The sequence below is a fragment of the Scomber scombrus genome, chromosome 16, assembly GCF_963691925.1.
Source record: "Scomber scombrus chromosome 16, fScoSco1.1, whole genome shotgun sequence".
In the NCBI taxonomy this organism is placed as follows: Eukaryota; Metazoa; Chordata; class Actinopteri; order Scombriformes; family Scombridae; genus Scomber; species Scomber scombrus.
The window spans coordinates 10,470,768-10,491,855 of NC_084985.1; the positions used below are offsets into that span (position 1 = coordinate 10,470,768).

At 37.4% G+C, this 21,088-nt stretch overlaps 1 protein-coding gene across 1 annotated transcript in view; it reads right to left on the reverse strand.

The window, feature by feature from the left end:
- Positions 1–21,088, reverse strand: part of eppk1 (epiplakin 1) — a 37,407-nt gene that overhangs the window by 10,423 nt on the left and 5,896 nt on the right. The window contains exon 6 of the mRNA XM_062435406.1: positions 164–4,483. Within this exon, the coding sequence (XP_062291390.1) occupies positions 164–4,483 (4,320 nt within the window). The remainder of the gene's footprint in view (positions 1–163; positions 4,484–21,088) is intronic.

The window sequence follows — 21,088 nt, forward strand, 5'->3', positions numbered from 1 at the left end:
GTCTTGTATTGTTGGATGAGCTGCCCCCTTTTTTGTTTTGAAATATATTCAGAGAGCAACACTTCCCACAATGTCACCTGTTTGTTTTTAAATTTCCCTGCATTCATAGCAATAGTTTTGTTCTTGAATGCAAGCTCTATTTGCTCATCTGTGTGAAATATGCAGGATTTCTCTTCATACAGGGGTAGGAGAAGAAGCCCAGTTTCAGGATCTTTCTCACATCGTTTTATCAATTGAAGGTAGGAGAGGTTTTCTTTGGTATTTGGGTCAAAGAATCCCTTAGCATCATCAGTGGGGTTCAACAGTATGTTACTTATTTCCTCATCCAGATATCCTTTTTTAATAGCGACATGAAGAGGTAGCCTGTGACTTTGATTCGGGTCAATGATTCCTCCAGTTGCTATCTGTGCTTCAAGAAGACGAAAGCCATCACTTCTTTGAATCAGCTGTTTTTTCATAGCTTCAAACAGTGATACTGTTGCATCTGTGTATGGATCTTTATAGCCAGTGACAGCTCGTTCGGCTGAAAGAAGCTGCTCATGTACATCTGGGCCAATTACTTTTTCTTTTGCTGCTTCATCAACAGTATAGAACTTGTTTTTGAGAGGATCGATTACCCATCCTGTTGCAGCCTGTGCTTCAAGCAGAAGAAGTGCAATGCCAGGTGTCAACAGATCTTTCTTTTTTGCTTCATATATGCTCATGACTTTCTGGGATAGATGAACCTTGATTCCAGCAATTCCTCCAGTTCCATTCAGGTATCTCCTCACGGATTCACGTTGGGTTACTTCTTCGAAAGCGAGTTTTCCTTCTTTCACCAGTTTGAATGTAGCTGCATCAACAATATCAGAATCCAGTAGTTGTTGTGCAGAGACAGGCTTTCTCAAGCCCATTATCATTTTGGGAGTTTCACTCATCTCCAGATTTTCAATAGTAGAAATCATTAATGTGATTATTGTCTGTATGTTAATCTTCCTTGTTCTGTATTTTTCAATTAATTCTAGCCGCTGATCCTCAGTGAAGTACCCTGAGTGAATCAAGTCCCATAGGGAAACTGATTTTCCTGAGTAGCGTCCTACTAATAGGCTCACATCTGTCTTTTCAAACTCTTGCTTTATCTCTGTATCAGTATACATGTTTGCCTTTGTTCCCACAGCTTTTGGTATGTCATTCAGTGGTAGAAGTAACAGTCCTGTTTCCTCATCTTTTACACATCTGCCCAACATCTCCATGTATGTCAGATTGTCTTGTGTTTTTGGGTCAAAAAAGCCCTTCGTGTCATCAGTTGGGTCTGATAGGATTTGATTAAGTTCAGCGTCAAAATATCCTTTCCTGTATGCAACCTCAAGAGGTAAGTGAAGACACTTTAAGGGATCAATGATACCACCTGTTGCAATCTGTGCCTCAAGTAAACGGATGCCATGCTGTTTGACAATTAGATCCTTTTTCAAGGCTTGGAAAAGTGAGATCTTTTGGCCAGTATAAGGATCTGTGTAACCTGTGACAGCCCTCTCTGCAGACAAAAGCTTTTCATACACCTGTGGACCGATTACCTTTTCTCTGAGAGCTTGTTCCACTGTTAGTTTTTTGTTTTTCAGAGGCTCAACAATGAACCCAGTGGCTGCTTGTGCTTCAAGGAGGCAAAGGGCTGTGCCAGGTGTGAGAATACCAATTCTCTGGGCTTCAGAGATGCTTAGCTTCTGCTTTGAGGGTTGTGTTATCACCCCAGCTAGGCAACTTTTTCCTTGTAGGTAGTCTCTCACACTGTTCATTTTTATTACATCGGCGCTTGTCATATTTCCCTCAAGCAAACTGTTGTATGTTTTTTCATCCACAATGTCAAGCTCCAAAAGATCCACAACAGAGACCTCTCCTCTGATACTTTCAAACTTCAGCCCTTCTTGTTGCTTTATTTCCTTACTCTCAATGATCTCCATAATTGTCACAATGATTTCCTCAATTGTGATTTTCCTTGACTTGAAGAGTTTGAAAAACTCCTGTCTTTTGTCCTCAGAGATATACTCTGAATTGATAAGATCCCACAATGTTGTGTGCTTGTCTCTGAATCTGCCATACTTAACAGCTATTGTTGTTGTTCTGAATGATTCCTTAGTGTTATCATTAATGTTAATTTTGTTATTTTTGCTTTTGAGTGGCAAGAGGCACAGACCTGTACTGGGATCTGTGACACATCTGGCCATGAGCTGCAAGTATGTCAGGTTTTCCTGAGTGTTTGGGTCAAAGAATCCTTTGGTGTCATCACTTGGATCACTCAGGATCTGATTCATTTCCTCATTAAAGTATCCCCTCTTGTAGGCCACATGGACAGGAATGCGATGGCTGTTCACAGGGTCAATGATCCCACCAGTGGCAATTTGTGCCTCCAGGAGTCGAATTCCATGGTCTTTTAGGATCAGGTCTTTTTGCATGGCTTGGAACAAAGAGATTATTTTGCCATCATATGGATCTTTGTACCCAGTGACTGCTTTCTCTGCCGAACGCAGCTTTTGACAGATGTCAGGGCCCACAATCTTTGCTTTGACAGCGTCATCCACTGAAAACTTTCTGTTCCCAATTGGGTCAATAATGAACCCTGTGGCTGCCTGTGCCTCCAGTAGAATCAGAGCAGTTCCTGGCATCAGTTTCCCTTTTTGTCTGGCCTGGTAGATGGTCATGATTTGGGAATCCGGAAGAAGAATACCTGCAATACTGTCTGTCCCCTGTAGGTACACTTTTATGTTTTCATCTTCTATAACTTCCTTCACAGACTTTTTTCCCTGTTCCAGATCCTCTAGGACCTCCTCACTAATGATGTCTGCCTCCACAAGCTGTTTGGCTGTGACAGTTTCTCTGATGCCCTCAAAGACGACTTTAGTTGTTTTCACAGATGTCTCTATGACTTCCAAGACAATTGTAATGATCATCTTGATATTAAGCTTTCCTTCTCTGTATTTCTGAATGATATCTCGCCTCTGGTGTTCATCAAAGTATTCTGACATCAGTAGTTCCCATAGAGAAACTGTCATTCCCATGTACTTCCCACATGTTACTTTCACTCTCTCCTCTTTGAAGGCGAATTTAGTTTGGTAATCGATGAAGTTGAAATTCAACTTGTCTGACTTATCAAGGAGAGCAAGGAGGCACAGTCCGGTGACAGGATCAATGACGCACCTTTCCATTAGCTGAAGATAAGTGAGATTCTCTTCTGTGTTTGGGTCAAAAAACCCTTTGGTGTCATCCCCGGAATCCTCTAGTATGGCGTTCATTTCTTCATCGAAATAACCTCTTTTGAAGGCCACTTCTGTAGGAAGTCTGTGACTGTTGACTGGGTCTATTATTCCACCTGTGGCGATTTGCGCCTCAAGTAGGCGGATCCCATGTTCTTTTACAATCAAATCTTTTGACAGTGCTTGAAACAGGGATATAGTGTCACCTGTGTATGGGTCTTTGTATCCAGTTACTGCTCGCTCAGTGGAACGCAGCTTTGCATGATATTCTGGGCCAAAAAGTTTGTTTTTGATGGCCTCATCCACAGTGAACTTTTTATTTTCTACAGGATCAATCATGAATCCTGTTGCTGCTTGTGCCTCTAGTAGAACTAGTGCTGTTCCAGGCATCAATATGCCTTTCTTCATGGCTTCATAAATGCTCATTCTCTGATTGGATGAGAGTACTGCAATGCCTGCAATACTGCCTTTGCCCTCCAGGTATTCTTTCACTGTCTCCATCAACATCACATCCTGTGTTGTGGTCTTCCCTTTCTGTAGGTCATCAAATGTTTCTTTGTCAATGATCTTTGATTCAAAAAGTTCAGTGGAGGAGATGCCTCTTCGCAGACCTTTGAAGGTGATGCAGACAGGAAGGAGCACCAGGCCTGTGTCAGGTTCTGTAATGCATTTCTCCAGGAGGTTTTGGTAGTTGAGATTTTCTTGAGAGCTTGGATTGTAGAACACTTTGAGTTCTGACATATGGTCACTGAGCAAACCTTTTTCATAGTAGCCCTTCTTAATCGCAGTTTCAACTGAAATATGTGTCTTCTCCACAGGATCAAACAGGCCTTTTGTGGCTATCTGTGCTTCAAGCAGCCTCAATCCATAATCTCTGGGCACCAAATCTTTAAGCATTGCTTGGAATACAGATATCATTTGGTTGGTGTAGGGGTCTACATAGCCACTGATGGCTTTCTCTGCTGTAAGGAGTTTCTCTTTCATCTCAGGCCCAACTATTTCCTCTTTAACAGCATCTGCAACAGAAAGTATTCGATTGTTTATTGGGTCTACAATACCCACTGTGGCAGCTTGTGCTTCAAGCAGGGCTAATGCTGTTCCTGGCTTTAGCAGACGTTTTTTCATGGCTTGATATATGGTTATCTTCTCCTTTGTCTTCTCCAGAAATATGCCACCCACAGGTTTGTGGACTTCTGTGTAGCCGTTTTGCTTCATTTCAGTATCTTGACTGATGGAGTCCATCTTGGCCTGAAGAGCTGTGATAACACAGAGACAGTTGCTTTACTGGTTTGGATATTGCATGCATTGTCTCTAAGTAACATTAAAAATATCTGTGGACATTCTTACCACAAGAAACAATGGACAGTATTTAAATCTATACTTATGATAGTATTTCCCAGTCTACCCTTTTACTAGCTGCACATATTAGATACTATTAAGTAGCACTAGCTAAACAATAATGCAGCTCAGTACAACAGCTGTGCAATAAATCCCCACTTCATGATGACATAAAATTTTAGGCTATAATGATATTGAGACACTTTAGAGGTGTCTCTCATTTGAATCAGTGTTGGTGGACTATATTGGAAAATGCCTCCTTTATTAACAAGCAGTACCTAATAAAGCAGTAACTGAGTGTATATGTAAATATAAAAAAGTATTTTTTTTTCATTTAGACTATTTTGAATATGTGCAAATATTCATGATATGAAACTCTAAATGAAGAGAAGACAGTGGCACAATACCACTTTAACAGCATGTTGAACATGTAAACATGATGTTCACAGTTGCTTAGCTTCTGCTGATTTGAAATTGCAGCAAAAGTGTTTTTGCATAGTAACTCACGCACTTTTGCATAAGTTTATCCTGCACTGTCAGCCATCACCCTTCTGATTTTGATGGTTTCTTCTTCCCTCTAAAGTCAGAGAGTTGAACTTAAATGACACCCAATACGAAACAATATATCATCTGTCTTCCAACAACATATCAAACTTTTTATTTACCTTATGTGTCTGTGGGAAGCCTCTAAATTGTTGGATGCGATGCTCCCTGCCGTTCCAAAATCCAGGACAAGGACCAAAGGTTTCTGGGCTTTTATGGTCAGAGCCCCAAGAGTTTTAAAACCCTGCCCCTGTGGAGATAAGGCAAGTGTGTTAAGTGCCATCCTTAATCAAATCTCTAGCTCTCACATTTATGATTTGAAATTGTTATTATTTTATGATGTGTTTCTTTTTATGTTTTACTTCTTCTTTTTTATCATTTACCCTGAGTATTTATTACAGGTGTGTCTTTACTTTATCAGATTAGTTATCAACAAAGACAATAGTGACAAGATTATGACAAGGGTGACAATGATACAAATTATTAGTACAGCTCCGAAGTGACAAATTGTACATTCAATGCAATACAAATGTTATTTTGCCATCAATGCAAGTAACCTCATTTGATACAAAACTTTTCCAAACTACTTTCCTGTTATCCTGTTTCCTGTTATCCTGTCACACTTTCCAGTGGTGAACCTTGAGCTCAGCTAAGGTTACAATTGCTCAGTCAAGATTAAAATTGCAAGGGAGCATTTTTTTGTAATAAAATAAAATAAATAGATTTAACCATGCAATGGCCAAAGAATACATTAATTAATCTGAGAAATCATAAAAATAACAGAAAATCAACAGGAGTAGGGACAGAAACAGGTGTTTGCAGCTTGCAGCTCTCTGTCTATTAAAGAATAAATGAACCAACCAAATATTGTTCAAGTCCACAGAAAGTTTCCAAAGATGCCAAACACGTAACACAGAATGAATTTTGTGGAAATGTGTATAAAAGACATTCACAATATTTCCATTTGACGGAGTAGTATAGCTATAAAAAAACATGAAGTCAGAAATATCTTATAAAATATAAATACAAGTGGAAACAAGCTGAAACCCTGTATATATGATACTGCCAGACTATTAGAAGTTGATGAACTTAAATGGGGGAAAGTCAATTTAAAGTTTTTTATTTACCAGAAATGATGTCAAGATTTTAAAACATGAAAAAATATTTGTTGTACAGAAAATCTGCAACATACCTCTAGTTTTATACTTATTTATATTCTTTTTTTTTCTTTGATGCATGTTTCCACTACATGTTGCTGCAATAGCAAAGTCAGTAAATACATCAACAGTTCAAGTTCAAGTTCAAATCTAACCCTAGCATACAAAAAACAATTAAACGTTTTGTGGCCCACTTAGTAGGGGAAGCTCAGCAGTGCATCTACTACCTGAGGACACTAAGAACATACTACATAACAGTGTGGTATGCCAACTACAACCAGACCAATTGAAAAGCTCTCCAGCGGATAATTAAAACAGCACAGGACATCATTGGGACCCAGCTACCGGACTTGGACTCAATCTACACCTCGTGATGTCTGCAGCAAGCCCACAACATCATCAAAGACCCATCTCACCCAAGCCACCACCTGTTCAACCCCTTGCCATCTCAAAAAAGATACAGGAGCATTGCAGCTCGGACATCCAGGAAGAAGAACAGTTCCCAAGATTTCCCAAGACTGCGGTACTATTGAACACTACTTCCACACCTATTCCCCTACACCCAAGAGTGCAATAACTGGAGCACATGCCAAGTACTTTACATACTTTTTAATGCACTACAAACACACACACACACACACACACACACACACACACACACACACACACACACACACACACACACACACACACACACACACACACATACACATACACACACACACACACACACACACACACACACACACACACAGTGTGCAATAACTGGAGCACAAGCTCAGCACTTTATATACTTTTTTTGTAAACTAATTACTGCATAAGGGAAGTTTTTCTCTTCCGTGTCCCATAATAATATTGAAATCAAAAGTAAAAGAAAAGATACTGCATTGCATAAAAACTTACAAAAGTCCCCAAAACATTCAAATTTAAACACAGTTACTACTGTTCAATGACCACAGACAAAGAATCTTTGGGCAGAATACTGTTTTCCACCCCTTCTGCTGATAGGTTAGTAGCTGTTTTTTATGTGATAGGTGATGTCATAGCTACCCTTAGGCGTGAATAATCACTCTCACAATAAAGGGTGTGGAGTGGAATTCAGCCATGAAGTTCACAACTTTGCTCACTCTTTAAATGCTCAGCAGAGTTTGTAAATCAGGTCTGTAGACAAGGCTTTACTCTGTACATTCTTCATTCACATTATTTCCACATGTCAATTACTGTGAGAAACAGAAAAAACCCATTACACAGACATCTTAATTAGCTTTACTGCATGAGATGGAAATCACCAGCTGTCATTCAAGCATTTCTTTATAATAGACCGTGAGCACCATGGTGTTAAAAATAGTGCTCTACTGTCATTCAGCGCAGTACCTGCAAGGTTCCAGTTATGACAATGACATTATGAAAACCTAAAGGCCAAACAACACAAATGTCTGCACGTATAAAGCACACTGAAGCCTGTCAAGTTGTACAACAGCAGCAGTCCTGCGGTGCCACCTTATCTCAGCCCTGCAAATGGTGATCTACTGTTTGACATCACAGTTTGTTAATGTTTGAATGTAATAAAAAGATGCTGAACATTTACTTTGCATTTATTACACCACATGAGTTTGCTTATAGCATAAAGTCAAGTATGACACCTCCATAAAGCTGAAGAGTTACCATGTGGTGTTAACAAGGGCTTCATTGTTTAACTGTTCACTGTTGCTCTTTGTGAAGTACTTTGTTAAACTCACTTTTCTGCCCTGTGATGTCAATAATGTAGATTTTAAGTCTTTTTTTTTTCTTCCTTTTTTTCTTTGCCCTGGTATTGTCAGAAGTACAAGTTCAAATATGCGGATACGCCTAATTTTCTGTTTGCGGTAAATCATTAATGGATTTATGATTAGAGCATTATAATTATAAATATTTCCATTATCAATTGTTAGGTCTATAAAACATGAAATAGGTTCATTACAATTTAATTTACAGCCCAAGGCTATAGATTTCTTATTGTAGTGAACATATGCAATTTACTATAATATAAGACATGGAAAAACATTTACATTTTAACAGAAAATTCTCCAAAAGCTACATTTTCCAAAAGCTAGCACCAGGTTCTCTTTGACAATTTATGCTTGAAAATGACAACCGATTATCAAAATAGTTGCCAATTCATTTCCTGCTGATAAATGAATCAATTAATCAGCTTCTTGTAGCAGCTCTAAATCAAGGGACATCACCATTAATGTCATGACAGCTAATATAATACATCTAAATGAATTATGACACTTTTAGTTTTAACTAAGCCAAGAAGATGTCATGCCTGACAAGCACCCAAGCCTGCTCCCTCTGAGCCTTAAAAAAAGTTGTTCTTAATATTGCCTATTTCCTCTCACCTTTGGGTTACATACATATCATCTTTATCACTGAGCTGCATTCTTGACACCATCTCAGCAATAAAAAAACAGGAATGAATGAGGCAATGGAGTACAGTTTCTAGTATTACGTAAGAGTTTCTGTGACTGTGGAAAGTGTTGGATTAGCATTATGCATGTCAATAGAGGGAGATGCAGGCAGTGTTCAAACATGTTGAAAGCCTTCACACAGACATACAAGGCTATGATAAAAAAAGTGTACTGTGGTGAAAGGTAATCAGCAAAGAATGTTTGCTTTTCCTTTTTTATCTGAAGGGTGTTGGCTGACTGTAGGATATACAGTCATTTCTTCACTACGTTTGGCTTCAATTTGACTATCTCTGTCAAGCTTGTCCCCTTAAAAAGTTAAGTTAAGTTGCAGTTTTACTGCACACTCACTAAAAGAATTGGCCTTTTTTTGAGAACATTGAGCTTTCACATAATAACTTAGCAAAAAATAAATTACTACAGTTTCCATTACCAATCTTAAAGAGGGAGGAAAAAAGTTTGTTCTGACCTGAGGGTATATTGGAAGTCCTGACTCTGCGCTGGTTAGCAGTCTGGCTCAGCTGGAGTGAGAGATATTGGGATTTTAAAGTGCTCCCAACATCTCAGACAAGTCCTCTGTGCTCAGTGGTCAATATAAAGCAAGTCTAGCCACTAAGTCCCTCCCCCCTGAGGGCATGCCTCCTCTGTTCAGACTGTGAGGGAGTAACGACCGCGGATCTCTTTGCACTGAGCTCAGGATGCCAGGAATTCCTGTAGACTTCCTCAGAGCGTGTCTATTGTGCTCTTAAACAATAACTGCAAGAAAAATGTAACTTTTCTAATTGTACTTTAGTTGAACAGATCTATTAAAGACACAGTAATGTTTAAAGCTAGATTATGATTATTCTGGTCAAACACAGGGGTCTTAAACCCTCTTTGTCTTGAATTGATGTACAGTTAATGATTTTTCTTTTTTACATTGTTTGTAATTACAGTGAAATAATTAGACCCTTATCTTTATCTAGCCAGACAGGTTGTGACAAGCACAACCAGAAGCCCTGAGTTTCCACAGAATTGTGTCTTTGTATGAGAGTTTCCCTCAGATGTGGTTTGGCAGGCTTCCAGACGGGAATAACAGAGTTTTCTCACATCAGGCTGAGGCACTGTGTCTTACACATCAAGCAATTAAAAAAACACACGTCAAGAAACAGACAACCTGTAAGGAGAACATCTGTGGCAAAATGCAAAGACATTATTCACTCTATGACAATGCATGAGTCTGACTAATTTGCCGACATGGAAACAGTTAGGAACTATTTTTCCTCAGGTGAAAGCAGCAACAGGTGGTACTGAAATTCCATTCAATCGAGTGTGAGAATGAAACTGAGTAAAAGCTCAGTGGTCATGTTGAAAAAATCCAGTTACCTGTTTCTGAATCTTTGACTCACTTTTTCTGGGTCTTGACTCTCAGTTTATGTGACCCTCTGTTTCTTAAATTAGAGATATGTAAATTTGATGATATTTTTCTGACTTTAAAATTGCTAAGATATTGTATAAAGATCACAATAAGCTACTACCAGAACAGGTTTGAATGAGAATTTAAATAAAAAATATGCAAAGCAAGGTAATGCTGTAATAAATAATGCATCGAATAAGTACAATAATATGGTCTGACATGGTATTTTGTGCTTATGGACATTATGGGCCGATTTCCTGGGCAGGGATTAAGTCTACTCCAAGACTCGTATTGTTTCACAATGGATATTTCCACAGAATCTTCTTTTTTTTAAGACTAGTCTTAATCTCTGGACCTATATTGTTCAGTGAAACAGTATTATCTCTTATTAAAAGATTTTTCCAGTTATTTATTGATTTATTTTTGTCAATGAATGAGTATGAAGTGGTGAGTACAATGAAGTACTTGGTGTCTTGGTGAATGTAGAAAGGCACAAGCATAATAACCTTTAGCTTCAGCCTTTTCGGCATGTATTCTAGTTTTTCTGTATGTGCTACAGACTGAAGTAAAGCTTGATGATGATGATGATGATGATGATGATGATGATGATGATGATAAAGAATTAAAAGCAATTAATTTTGTTGTAGAAAGTAAAGTCACAATTGCATCCTTAATGTAAATTACATGATCATTATTTATCGCTCAAGATAAAACTTAGTGTGATGTCTCAGTTGTGTGCAAATGCAAATACAGGCTCCCAAAAATGATTATACTGTTTATTTTCACATCCTACAAAGTGTAATAGATAAGACAGAACAACGAGACTTTAAAAAAATTGTTGAGTCAACAACAATTTGATATGACTTGATATGATAAGGATTATAATAAATCAAGTGAGGAGGAATTAATTTACTCCCTAAGGCTGAAAATGCAAAGCCAAAACCCGTTAAATCCCGTAGCTTTTTTGGCTACCATTTGATTGTCTCAAATGTTTCTTCTGAAATCATTAAACTTATGATGTAATAGTAAAAGGAGGGTGTTGGCGCATGGCTTCTATAACCAGTGTAGAGACACATCATTGCATGACTTGGAATGGCATCAATAACACATCACAGTGCTTTTTCTACTCTGATATGTTGGTTCTTTGCTGTGGATGAAAATTGTAAAACAGTAATTAATGGATACAGTTTTGTTTTGTCGGCCAGAATTTAAAGGTCAACAATTAATAAGCGTTAACCAAAATTGGTCTGTATGATTCATAAGATAAGAAGCATATTTTATTGTCAGTGCCACTTGTTATCACTTGCTTCAGACACCATCAGTGTTCATATTACGGTATATTACCAGTGTTAGAATGATTGTACCGCAGACGTAACCTCTCCTTGCCAACCAATAGCTGGCTGTGACTTATAATGTGAGTCACAGTGAATGTAATACTTGAGAAAAAGACACATGGCAATAAAATATGTCTGCAAAGCTCCCCAAGTCTTAATGACTAACTGTCACTGAGATTTATAGCATGAATACACCTTCCTCTATTATTCAGTAAGATTTTAAAACAGTTTCTGACCCCCACCTCCCACCCCCCCAATTGTTGATTTGAACTGATACTGTGTTGTTCAGTACATTTTTCTTGGGGTCAGCATACTTAGCAACATCCTTACAATCAAATTATGTCAGTCACTGCATTAGTTTGATATAACATTGACTAGACAACCGCTCCTTTTCCTTTGTATTATTTCACTCTTGTGAATCACTCTGCCAGTCAAAACAATTACTAAAAATACAAACAATGTGTGACATGTTATATACTTCTCAGCTGAAGACAAAATAAGATTTTACAGAACAGGTTCACAATTTTTCAAGTCTTTCTTAAGTAAAAATATATTTAAGCTGATTTGAAACCAATATGGGAAGCTTCAGCTGTCTGAGTTAGTCATAAAAGTGGATATGTTCCACAGTCTTTTTTTAGTAAACAATAAAACACCAAACACCCCTCTTTGTATAACCCTGTTCAGCTACAGTGGAAGTATAGGAACAAAAATAGGGAACTAGGTAATAAAATGACTTGGAAAGATGACTTAACGTGATAAACTTTTAAATACATTTTCACACAGAAGGAGGACTGTGGAATTCACTTACATGGTAAATGCATACTGAACGGATCTTCTAATGGTCATTAAGTAATTATAGTAAGAAAAATCTATTTCAGTGTTCATTTATGCTTCTGGCTGATGTTTTAGGACAGACTTGAAAAATTAAGAACCGGTCCTTTAAACTATGTTATATACATAGTCACCATTAATATGCCAGTTTTCACAATAAACATCAGTAAAAGATGGCATTACTGAACATATTAAATTTTACTGTAATAATACAACAATGTAAAATACTCCTTTATAAGTAAAGGTCCTGCATTCATTATAGACGTTGTTATTTCCCCTTCGTGAAAACACAGGAAAAGACAATAGTAAGACTACCAAAGAAACTGAAGGAGTCAAAGCTGAAGTGGCAAAATTAAAGGTTGTTTATTTTCTGCTCAACACAATACTTCAAATACTTCATCACAAAAGTTCTCAAACAGAAACTAATAAAATAAGACTAGTTTCTTGTCAAGAAAAGACATTTCAAAATGAATACACAGGTGGCACTAACCAATAACCAAGTGTTTCTAGAAAGAAAGATCACTAGGTGAGTGAAAAAGTGTAAAGGATCTGGTACTTCTTCCTAGTATTCTTAATAAGTTTGCTCAGACAGATCTGGCAGCTTTTCAAGTATTCTTATCAACTTTGTTAAAACAATGCAGCACAGCTCAGGCAGGCGAAGAGCAGGGCAAAAACAAAGCGTGAACTCCAAAGGCAAACCCCGGATGTTGATTTGTCAACTCCACATCTGCGGGAACTTCTGTGCATAGACTGTACAGGTGGAAACCAATCATGTAGTCAGCACCTCAAGAGAAAACAGGAGGGGGAGCAAGACAGAAAAACAGGAAGATGGAAAAACACAACAAGCACTTTGGTCCTTGCCTGACACGTAATACCCATTATGTTTGAACCCATACCAGACCAAACATAATGTTTGGAACTACTTACTAGGACTAACTCACAAAATATATAGCATGTGATAAAGTATCAGCAAGAACATTTTTAGACCCCTTTTGTTGTAACTCTGAGTAATCAAGCCAATTCAACCAATGAATAAGACGTTGGTTATGGTTGTACATTCTGGACAGGAAAACCAGAGGATTATGATCTGTTAGATGTGGATCCTAACAAGCTTAACACTTGACTCAAGATAAACCTAAAAATGTTGTAAGGCAAACAATAGCAAGGCCCCATTAACAAATGATTACACACCTTGTATTCATATTAGTGATGTATCAACATGTAAGCAGCATTTTAATGTTGTAGCTGTTCAAGCTGCAGCTCATTTCAACTACAGTACTTTTACACTTTTGGGCAATTTAATCTGTAACAATGCATCATACTTTACAAATGTATTATATTATATGTGTGTGTTAAGGAGAGTAACTACTGATTATATAGCAGTCAGATAAATACAGTTGAGTAGAAAGTACATTTTTCCATGAAATGTGATAGAAGTATGAAGTAGCAGAAACTGAAATTATCAAAATGTACAAACTTTGAGTAAATCTAGTCCACCACTGGGCAAATTTACTACATTTAAATATGAACAAAGGATTTTTTTGTTTCCACTGCCAATATACTTTTTTGACCATGCATACATGATCTTCCCAACAATTTTTTACATTCCAGCCTTATTCAACATGCCTTTTTTCAGTGATTTTATCTTTGGATGAAGACATAAACTCATTAATATGATTTTGTGTGTCCTTTACTCCCACTGACCCAACAGACTCCAAAAATAAAGGAGATAAATTTCTGAGCTCCAGCTATTTCTTCAGTTTTGTTTTTGTTTTTAATCCTTCTCACTCTCAATCCTTCTCTTGATCCTTGTGTACACATATACCTCAACGCTGTGCTTTGCTCATCTTCACATGCAGTTTAGACAAACATGAACCAAACAGGTTTCTGTTTTACACCTTTATACACTGAGGAACATGTTGTATTCTCACGTAATTGCTTTTATGCGTTTGTGATTAAAGTGCTGAGGCACAGAGGCTTTATCCATCTCCTGGGTGTATTGTCATATGATATGTCTCTCCACCATGACTGTTACATTTTACCATTGCAGCTTTTTATTTATTTTTTTTTTTTTACCAAACCTGAATAGGGCTGATGCGTTGACATTTAGCCTGTCAACCATTTCTTTGGAAATGTATTTCACTTTTACTATTTACTCACCAAACATCCTGCACTGAGTAACACTGGTCTGGGCAGGTTTTATTTGTGCTAGTGTCAGTCACAACCTCATATATACCTCTGCTATCAACTTCTAACTAAATCCTCCTTTAAATCGCAAGCTTATGCCAAAAAACACATGCTCAGAAATTGATTTATGTGCGCATTTCATGTCAGTAACCATTTATTTATTTATTTATTCAGCAGATATGTAGCAACGTTAGCAAATGTTGTGTTCTAGCCACCTGTTGAATGTAAGTCCAATATTTACTTTCATTGTATTCATTATCTCTTGTTTCTTCTCCACCAGCAGTTTGTACCTCTCAATATTAATATTACATTCAACCTCTGACCTTTGAAAAACACATGCACACACTTACTGCTGTGAATAAAAAATTGTCTTTTAACCAATTTCCAAGGTTACAAATCTGGTTTTCTACCCAAGAACTTATTTTTATATGAAATAAGAATAGAAAGTGACATCAATAAGGAAAATTATAACTGTTATTAAAACTCTTAGCAAAGAAATATGTAGTTTCTGACTACCATCTTTATTTGGATTATGAGTCGCTACTAGGGAAATGAGTTAAAAATCTTTTTTTGTGTGCGAAGCAGATGGAATATGTTTTCATCCAGATGGTTTGAGGTCTCTTAAATAACACTGGGAACTTCTTTAGAAAAGCAGAAAGTGTTGTTAAAGAACATTCTGGGTGTTTCAAAGGTAGCTTTGTATTTATTTTTGAGATAAATTGGCATTTATCTCTGTGACTCAAATGTAATAATACATGAAAGGCACAAACTGCATTTCCTACCTACTTCTGAGAAAATATCTGGCTCTTTGGCAACGGTAACTTGCAATTTTCTTTCCCAGCTCTTCACTATATTTGTCTTTCTGACGTTTGGTGATGGGTAATGCACATGAGCTAAAAGAGGCCAAGAACTTCCATAGAGCTCATGGAAACTGTAGGGTTGTGTGATGATTACAAGAGACGCCCTCCACATTACACATAGTCATTTTATCCATGCCAGTTTAGAAAATATTGGAGCTCTAACTGTAGTTTTGATGTGTGGGATACAAGCATGAAAAACTCATTTTTTTAAAAGAAGATGACAAAGAAATATTGTGGTAGCTGGTGGCCCCCTCTTCACACTCTGAAACTGAAGCATGTTGAAACTGGAAGCTTCACCAATCTGACTGAAAGCAATAAAAGTTTCTTTTGGGCATTCAGCCAAAAGGGGTGGTGGTCTTTTGTTGCTTACTGAAAACAGGCATGGCTGCTTATTGCATAATAACAGAAAAAACCTTTCAGACACGCAAAGACTTAAATGCTGAATGGAGGCATAATATAGGTCGCTCTGTACTATTTAACAAAATATGAAAAATACACTTAAAGTAATCACAACATGTTTTGTTAACATGTATTTGGTTATTTTATTTATAGAAGTAAAATTCTCCCTATGGCGAAAATTAAGCCACAGGGTCAACTAGACCCAGGTCAGTATTTCAAAGCACAATCATTTAATGTCAGCTTGCTCCTCATAACCCTTGTCATATTTCTTTCATTGCCCACTTAAGGGGAAAAAAACCTCTTCCTGTAGCTCTCTACATTGTTGAAGATCCTGCAGGATATTGCTCAGTCCGTTCCCAGTCCGCCTGAACTCTTGCACCAGGCCAGGAATGTTTTTTTAAAAGAAGCGTTTCCATTGTCCGTTCCTTTCAGCACCACACCCATGTCAGTCTGCTCTGAGAGCCCCTCACTGCCTCATATCTTCATTATCTGTCCACAATTTTAGAGGCATCTAAGAATACATTCCTGAAGTTATGTTTTTTTTCCTTTTTTCTGTTCTGATAATTTAAGTTTGTAAAGACAACATAGTCTGTTTAACCCACTGCATGCATACCAACAGTATCTATTGCCTAATCCTTATCGTAACTCACTTACCTAAAAGACCCAATTCTAATCTGAAACTTGACAAAGTGAGAACCAGTCAAGAAGATGGCTGCACAAAAATGTTGCAACACTAAGCTAATTCTCAGAAAGATTGCAAAGTACACACATCAATAATATGGATCATGATAAAAATTCTACTGAAACTAGATAAAAACATTCAGTAACTGCTTTGCCAGAGCCACACTGACACTAAACATAACTTTTTTTTACTATAGTTAATTATGAGCTTCAGCTGAGAGATCGACTCTACATGATTCCTATGTAGAATCAGTGTTGTCTGTTGAAATTACTCAACACTTATAATCCTTGTAATCCAAGCATCGTGTCCCCAAACATTGTGTGACATGTTCTACATTCCACGACCACACTGGACAGGTTTTATCAGTTGGTGTTATCTCAGACACACCCAGCTTTTGTGTTTACATCAGTTGTGAAGAAAAGAAATGGCAGCTTGTCTGCTGGCTTGATGCTCTGGGTAAGGTGTGTGCTCACTACTTGATTACACATGTCATAAAAGATTAACTGTAGAAGAATGAGTATGAAACTAATTGTAAATATGTAAATGTATTCTTCAACTATTTCAGGCTCTTGCCTCCAACAAGGTGACACCACCCTGATTGAGACAAACCTGCTTTAATGAATGCTAAAGGAATAGTTCACCATTTCACTTTCTTGAACAGTTAAATGAGAAAATTGATAACACTCTTATACCTGTCTGTAAAGCCCACAGCCAGTCAGGTTAACTAGCATAAAGACCGGAAACAGAGTGAAACAGCTCCATTTGTCGGTAACAACACTTCTGTAGCTCATTGATTAACATATTCTATCTTGTTTGTTTAATCTTTACAAAACAATTTTTGGAGTCACTGCAGATATCATAACTCTTGTAAAACCACAAGTTGTCATTTAAACCCTTTGGGGGTTTGAACAGATTAAACAAAAACATTATAACTTCTTAATTAGACAGCTTTAGAGGTGCCAGTAGGTTGTTTCTGCTACCTTGGGACAGAGCTAGGCAAGCCGTTTCCAGCCTGAACTAACCAGCTGCTCATACTTGAACAGACACATGGTATATTTTTATTCAACTCTCTGCAGGGAAGCAAATAAGCTAATTTCCCCAAATGGGACACAGCAGGGAAATCAACTTGTGTATGTATGTGTGGTTGATTTTAATTGTTTATTGCATTCAAATTAAACTTCTAAGGGGGCTTTAACTATTTTTCATGGTTTAATAGAAAGTTTGGAGCTTTAATGAAAGTTCAGGCAGGATGACTCTCTTCTGCATGCTCCAGTCTGTGATTTTATTTCTTAAACCATATGTCATTGCCATTCCTCAAACATGATAACTCATAATTTCCCTGTTGTCATTACCCAGGCATCAATTAACCCCCCTGTTGTCCTCGAGTCAAGGAAGGAAGGGAGGAAGAAGGAAGGATGGAAGGAAGGAAGGAAGGAAGGAGGGAAGGAAAGGAGGGAGGAAAGGAAAGAAGGAAGGAAAGGAAGGAAGGACGGAGGAAAGAAGGAAGGAAGGAAGGTAGGAGGGAGGTAGGAAAGAAGGAATGAGGGAGGGAGGGAGAAAGGAAAAGAGGAAGGGAGGAAGGTAGGGGGCAGGAAAGAAAGAGAGAAGGAGGGAGGGAGGAAGGAAGGAAGGAAGGAAGGAAGGAAAGGAAGGAAGGAAGGAGGGAAGGAAAGAATAACAGAAGGAAGGAAGAAAGGGGGATGGAGGAAGGAAAGAAGGAAGGGAGGAAAGAGTGAAGGAAAGAAGGACAGAAGGAAGAAAGAAAGGGGATGGAGGAAGGAAAGAAGGAAGGGAGGAAAGATAGAGGAAGGAAGGAAAGAAAGAGAGAAGGAAGGAGGGAGGAAGGACGGACGGAAGGAAAGAAGGGAAGAAAGAAGGAACAGTCAAAACAGACGGGGTCAATTTGACCCGGGAGGACGACACGAAGGTTAAGACATCAGCTGTTCACATCGGACCAATAACACAGTGACACACCATCATTGTGTGGCTGTCTTGTTAAATATGTGTTTTAAATATGTTTCTCTGACCCTGTAAAGTGCCAAAGACTTACTCATCAATATAATCTGTGTAATTATAAATTCCATTTGCTTCATTCACTTGTCTTGAAATAAAATAAAAAGACATGAAGGGCCTAAAGGGCCTAAAGGGCTATTTTGGAACAGCAATAGTAAATAAAAGGGAGCGTTAGGGAATCCTGAATTCAAAATATTACTCAAGTTAGCTGTAAAATGTAGTTTCAAACGGAACAAGAGGAACAGTTTTTGAAAACGGTTTCTTTTAGAGCTTTAAATTACTAATGCTGGCTACTTCATTATACTTTGGGGCAGTGAATTACTCAAAAAGATTTTTTGTAGGTTTTTTCCCTCCCCCATCAGAACAGAAATCATTTGGGAAGAAATCTACATAAAACACTGTGATTGTTAGTATCCACAGCAAACTCTGGGTTCACATATCTGTTTTTAGATTACATTATTAGAGGTATTAAAACAAAATCCACAGTGAGTCCACATTGTCATTTTGTGCAAACATGCATTTAAAAGTTCTTTTTCTATAAATAATATCTTACTTGAAACAATTATTTTTGTCAGGTGCATACTGTAGACTCAAAATCAAAGCATTAGAAAAGTGTTTTTGTATCATGCATTTTATCCCCAGAAGCGATCAGAGAAGTGCCCTCAGCATGAGGTGTGTCTTTCTTAACAAATGGGCCAACTGAAAGTAATCTTGTCATATTCTGTGGAAAACGCCTGAGGACTTAAATCTGAAGTGATTATAGTTTTCACCAGTGTGGACAACACCCTATGATAACTCGGGGGTAAAATCGTGGGTGAAATATAACTTTACAAGCTGTCCCATTCATCTCACCCAGACTTCCTCATTTGGGAAGAAATCTACATAAAACACTGTGATTGTTAGTATCCACAGCACACTCTGGGTCCACATGTCTGTTTTCTCCTTAAAACATTATTAGAGGTATTAAAACAAAATCCACAGTGTGTCCATATTGTCATCTTGTGCAAACATGCATTTAAAAGTTCATCTGAAGCTTATATAAGGCTGTAGCAGTCTGAGTTAATCATATCAATCTGCCACATCTACGGTCTTTTTAGCATCAAATTCCCTCTTTGTGTTTCCCAGATGAGCTGTGGTGGAAGTATAGTAACAAAAGAGGGACTTTAGCACTGAAAGGACTGTAATGTCTAAGATATCTACTTGATTTAACGCATTTGGAAGCTTCATATAAGCTTTAGATAATTTTTAAGTACGTTTTTGCACTGAAGGAGGACTGTGGATTTTGGACCCCATCAATTACATTGTAAATTCTTTATGAAGGTATCTTCTAATGGCAAGTATGAACAGGAGGAATGATTACGGCAAGAAAAATTTCAATGTGTATTTGGGCAACTGACATTCGTTTTGAGACAGACTTGAAAAACTGTGAGCACGCCCTTTTCAGACAAAGAAGTATTTCAGAACAAACTGTTGCAAAAGTCAAAAGTAAGAAGGAAGTATTGTACTTTTTACTCCACTGCATTTATTTGACAATTTTAGTTACTTTGCAGGTAAAGATTTTAAGTTCACAACATATGATCAGTGTATAGTGTGTAATGCACTTCTAAAGATTAAACAACACAGCAATATATAAATGGTAAAAATGAACTGTCTCTATAATCCAGTTTGTTTGTTTACTGACTTATATGTCACAATGCAGATGTATAAAATAAGTTTACATGATCAAATAATAACATGATTTCCTGTTCAAATCTGTCAACCCTTTTTTTTTTTTGGTTTTGACCTGTTTTTTGTTGTTGTTTATTCTGGTGGCAATAATACAGAAAGAAGAAACATAGCAATGCACCAGCAGAGGCAGAGCAGAAGAAGAAGACTGCAAGCAAGCAAACATGTATGTAAACAATCCATGTTTCATAATTAAAATCAGTGGTACCTCAAGTACAGTTTTGAGGTACTTGTACTTTATTTTCATTCGTTGCTACTTTATACTTCCACTGCATCACATTTCAGAGGGAAATGTTGTACTTTCTACTCCACTCTACTACTGCTTTAAGTGACAGCTTCAGTTACTCTTCAGATGAAGATTTGGCACAATGGATAATATAACAAGCTTTTAAAATACAACACACTGTTAAAGATGAAACCAGTTACTTCCGACCTTTTTGTCTTTTGACGTCTTACAAAGAGCAGTAATTTTTCCCCCCCTCTAAACTTCTCACATGGTTTCATTTCAATAAATGTTCAAATGATCTAATACATAAATCAAAGATTAGAGAAAAAGTCAAAAAACTGAAAACTGATTTGTGTATTAGAAATGTGTTTTTTCTTCTTTCCTCTCCCATCAATCATCTCACAACCCCTCATATTTATCTGGTGAGCCTTTAATAATCCAATAATATAAGACTATAACAAAAACAGTTGCAATATTTCTACGTAATAAGTAGGATTTTTCATGCAGTACTTTTAATTCATAATATTTTTTTACATTGTTGAATTGGTACTTTTAACTTTCACGGATCTTAGAACTTCTTCCACTACTGTTTAAAATCAAAATCAAAAAATCTGCTCTACAAATGTTTTATGAGGAAGGAAATAGACTCAGTGTGTTTGTTGGGCCTCATGGACACAAAGTGTATGTTGGTGGGTAAAACTGAATGTAAACAGAAACTTCCAA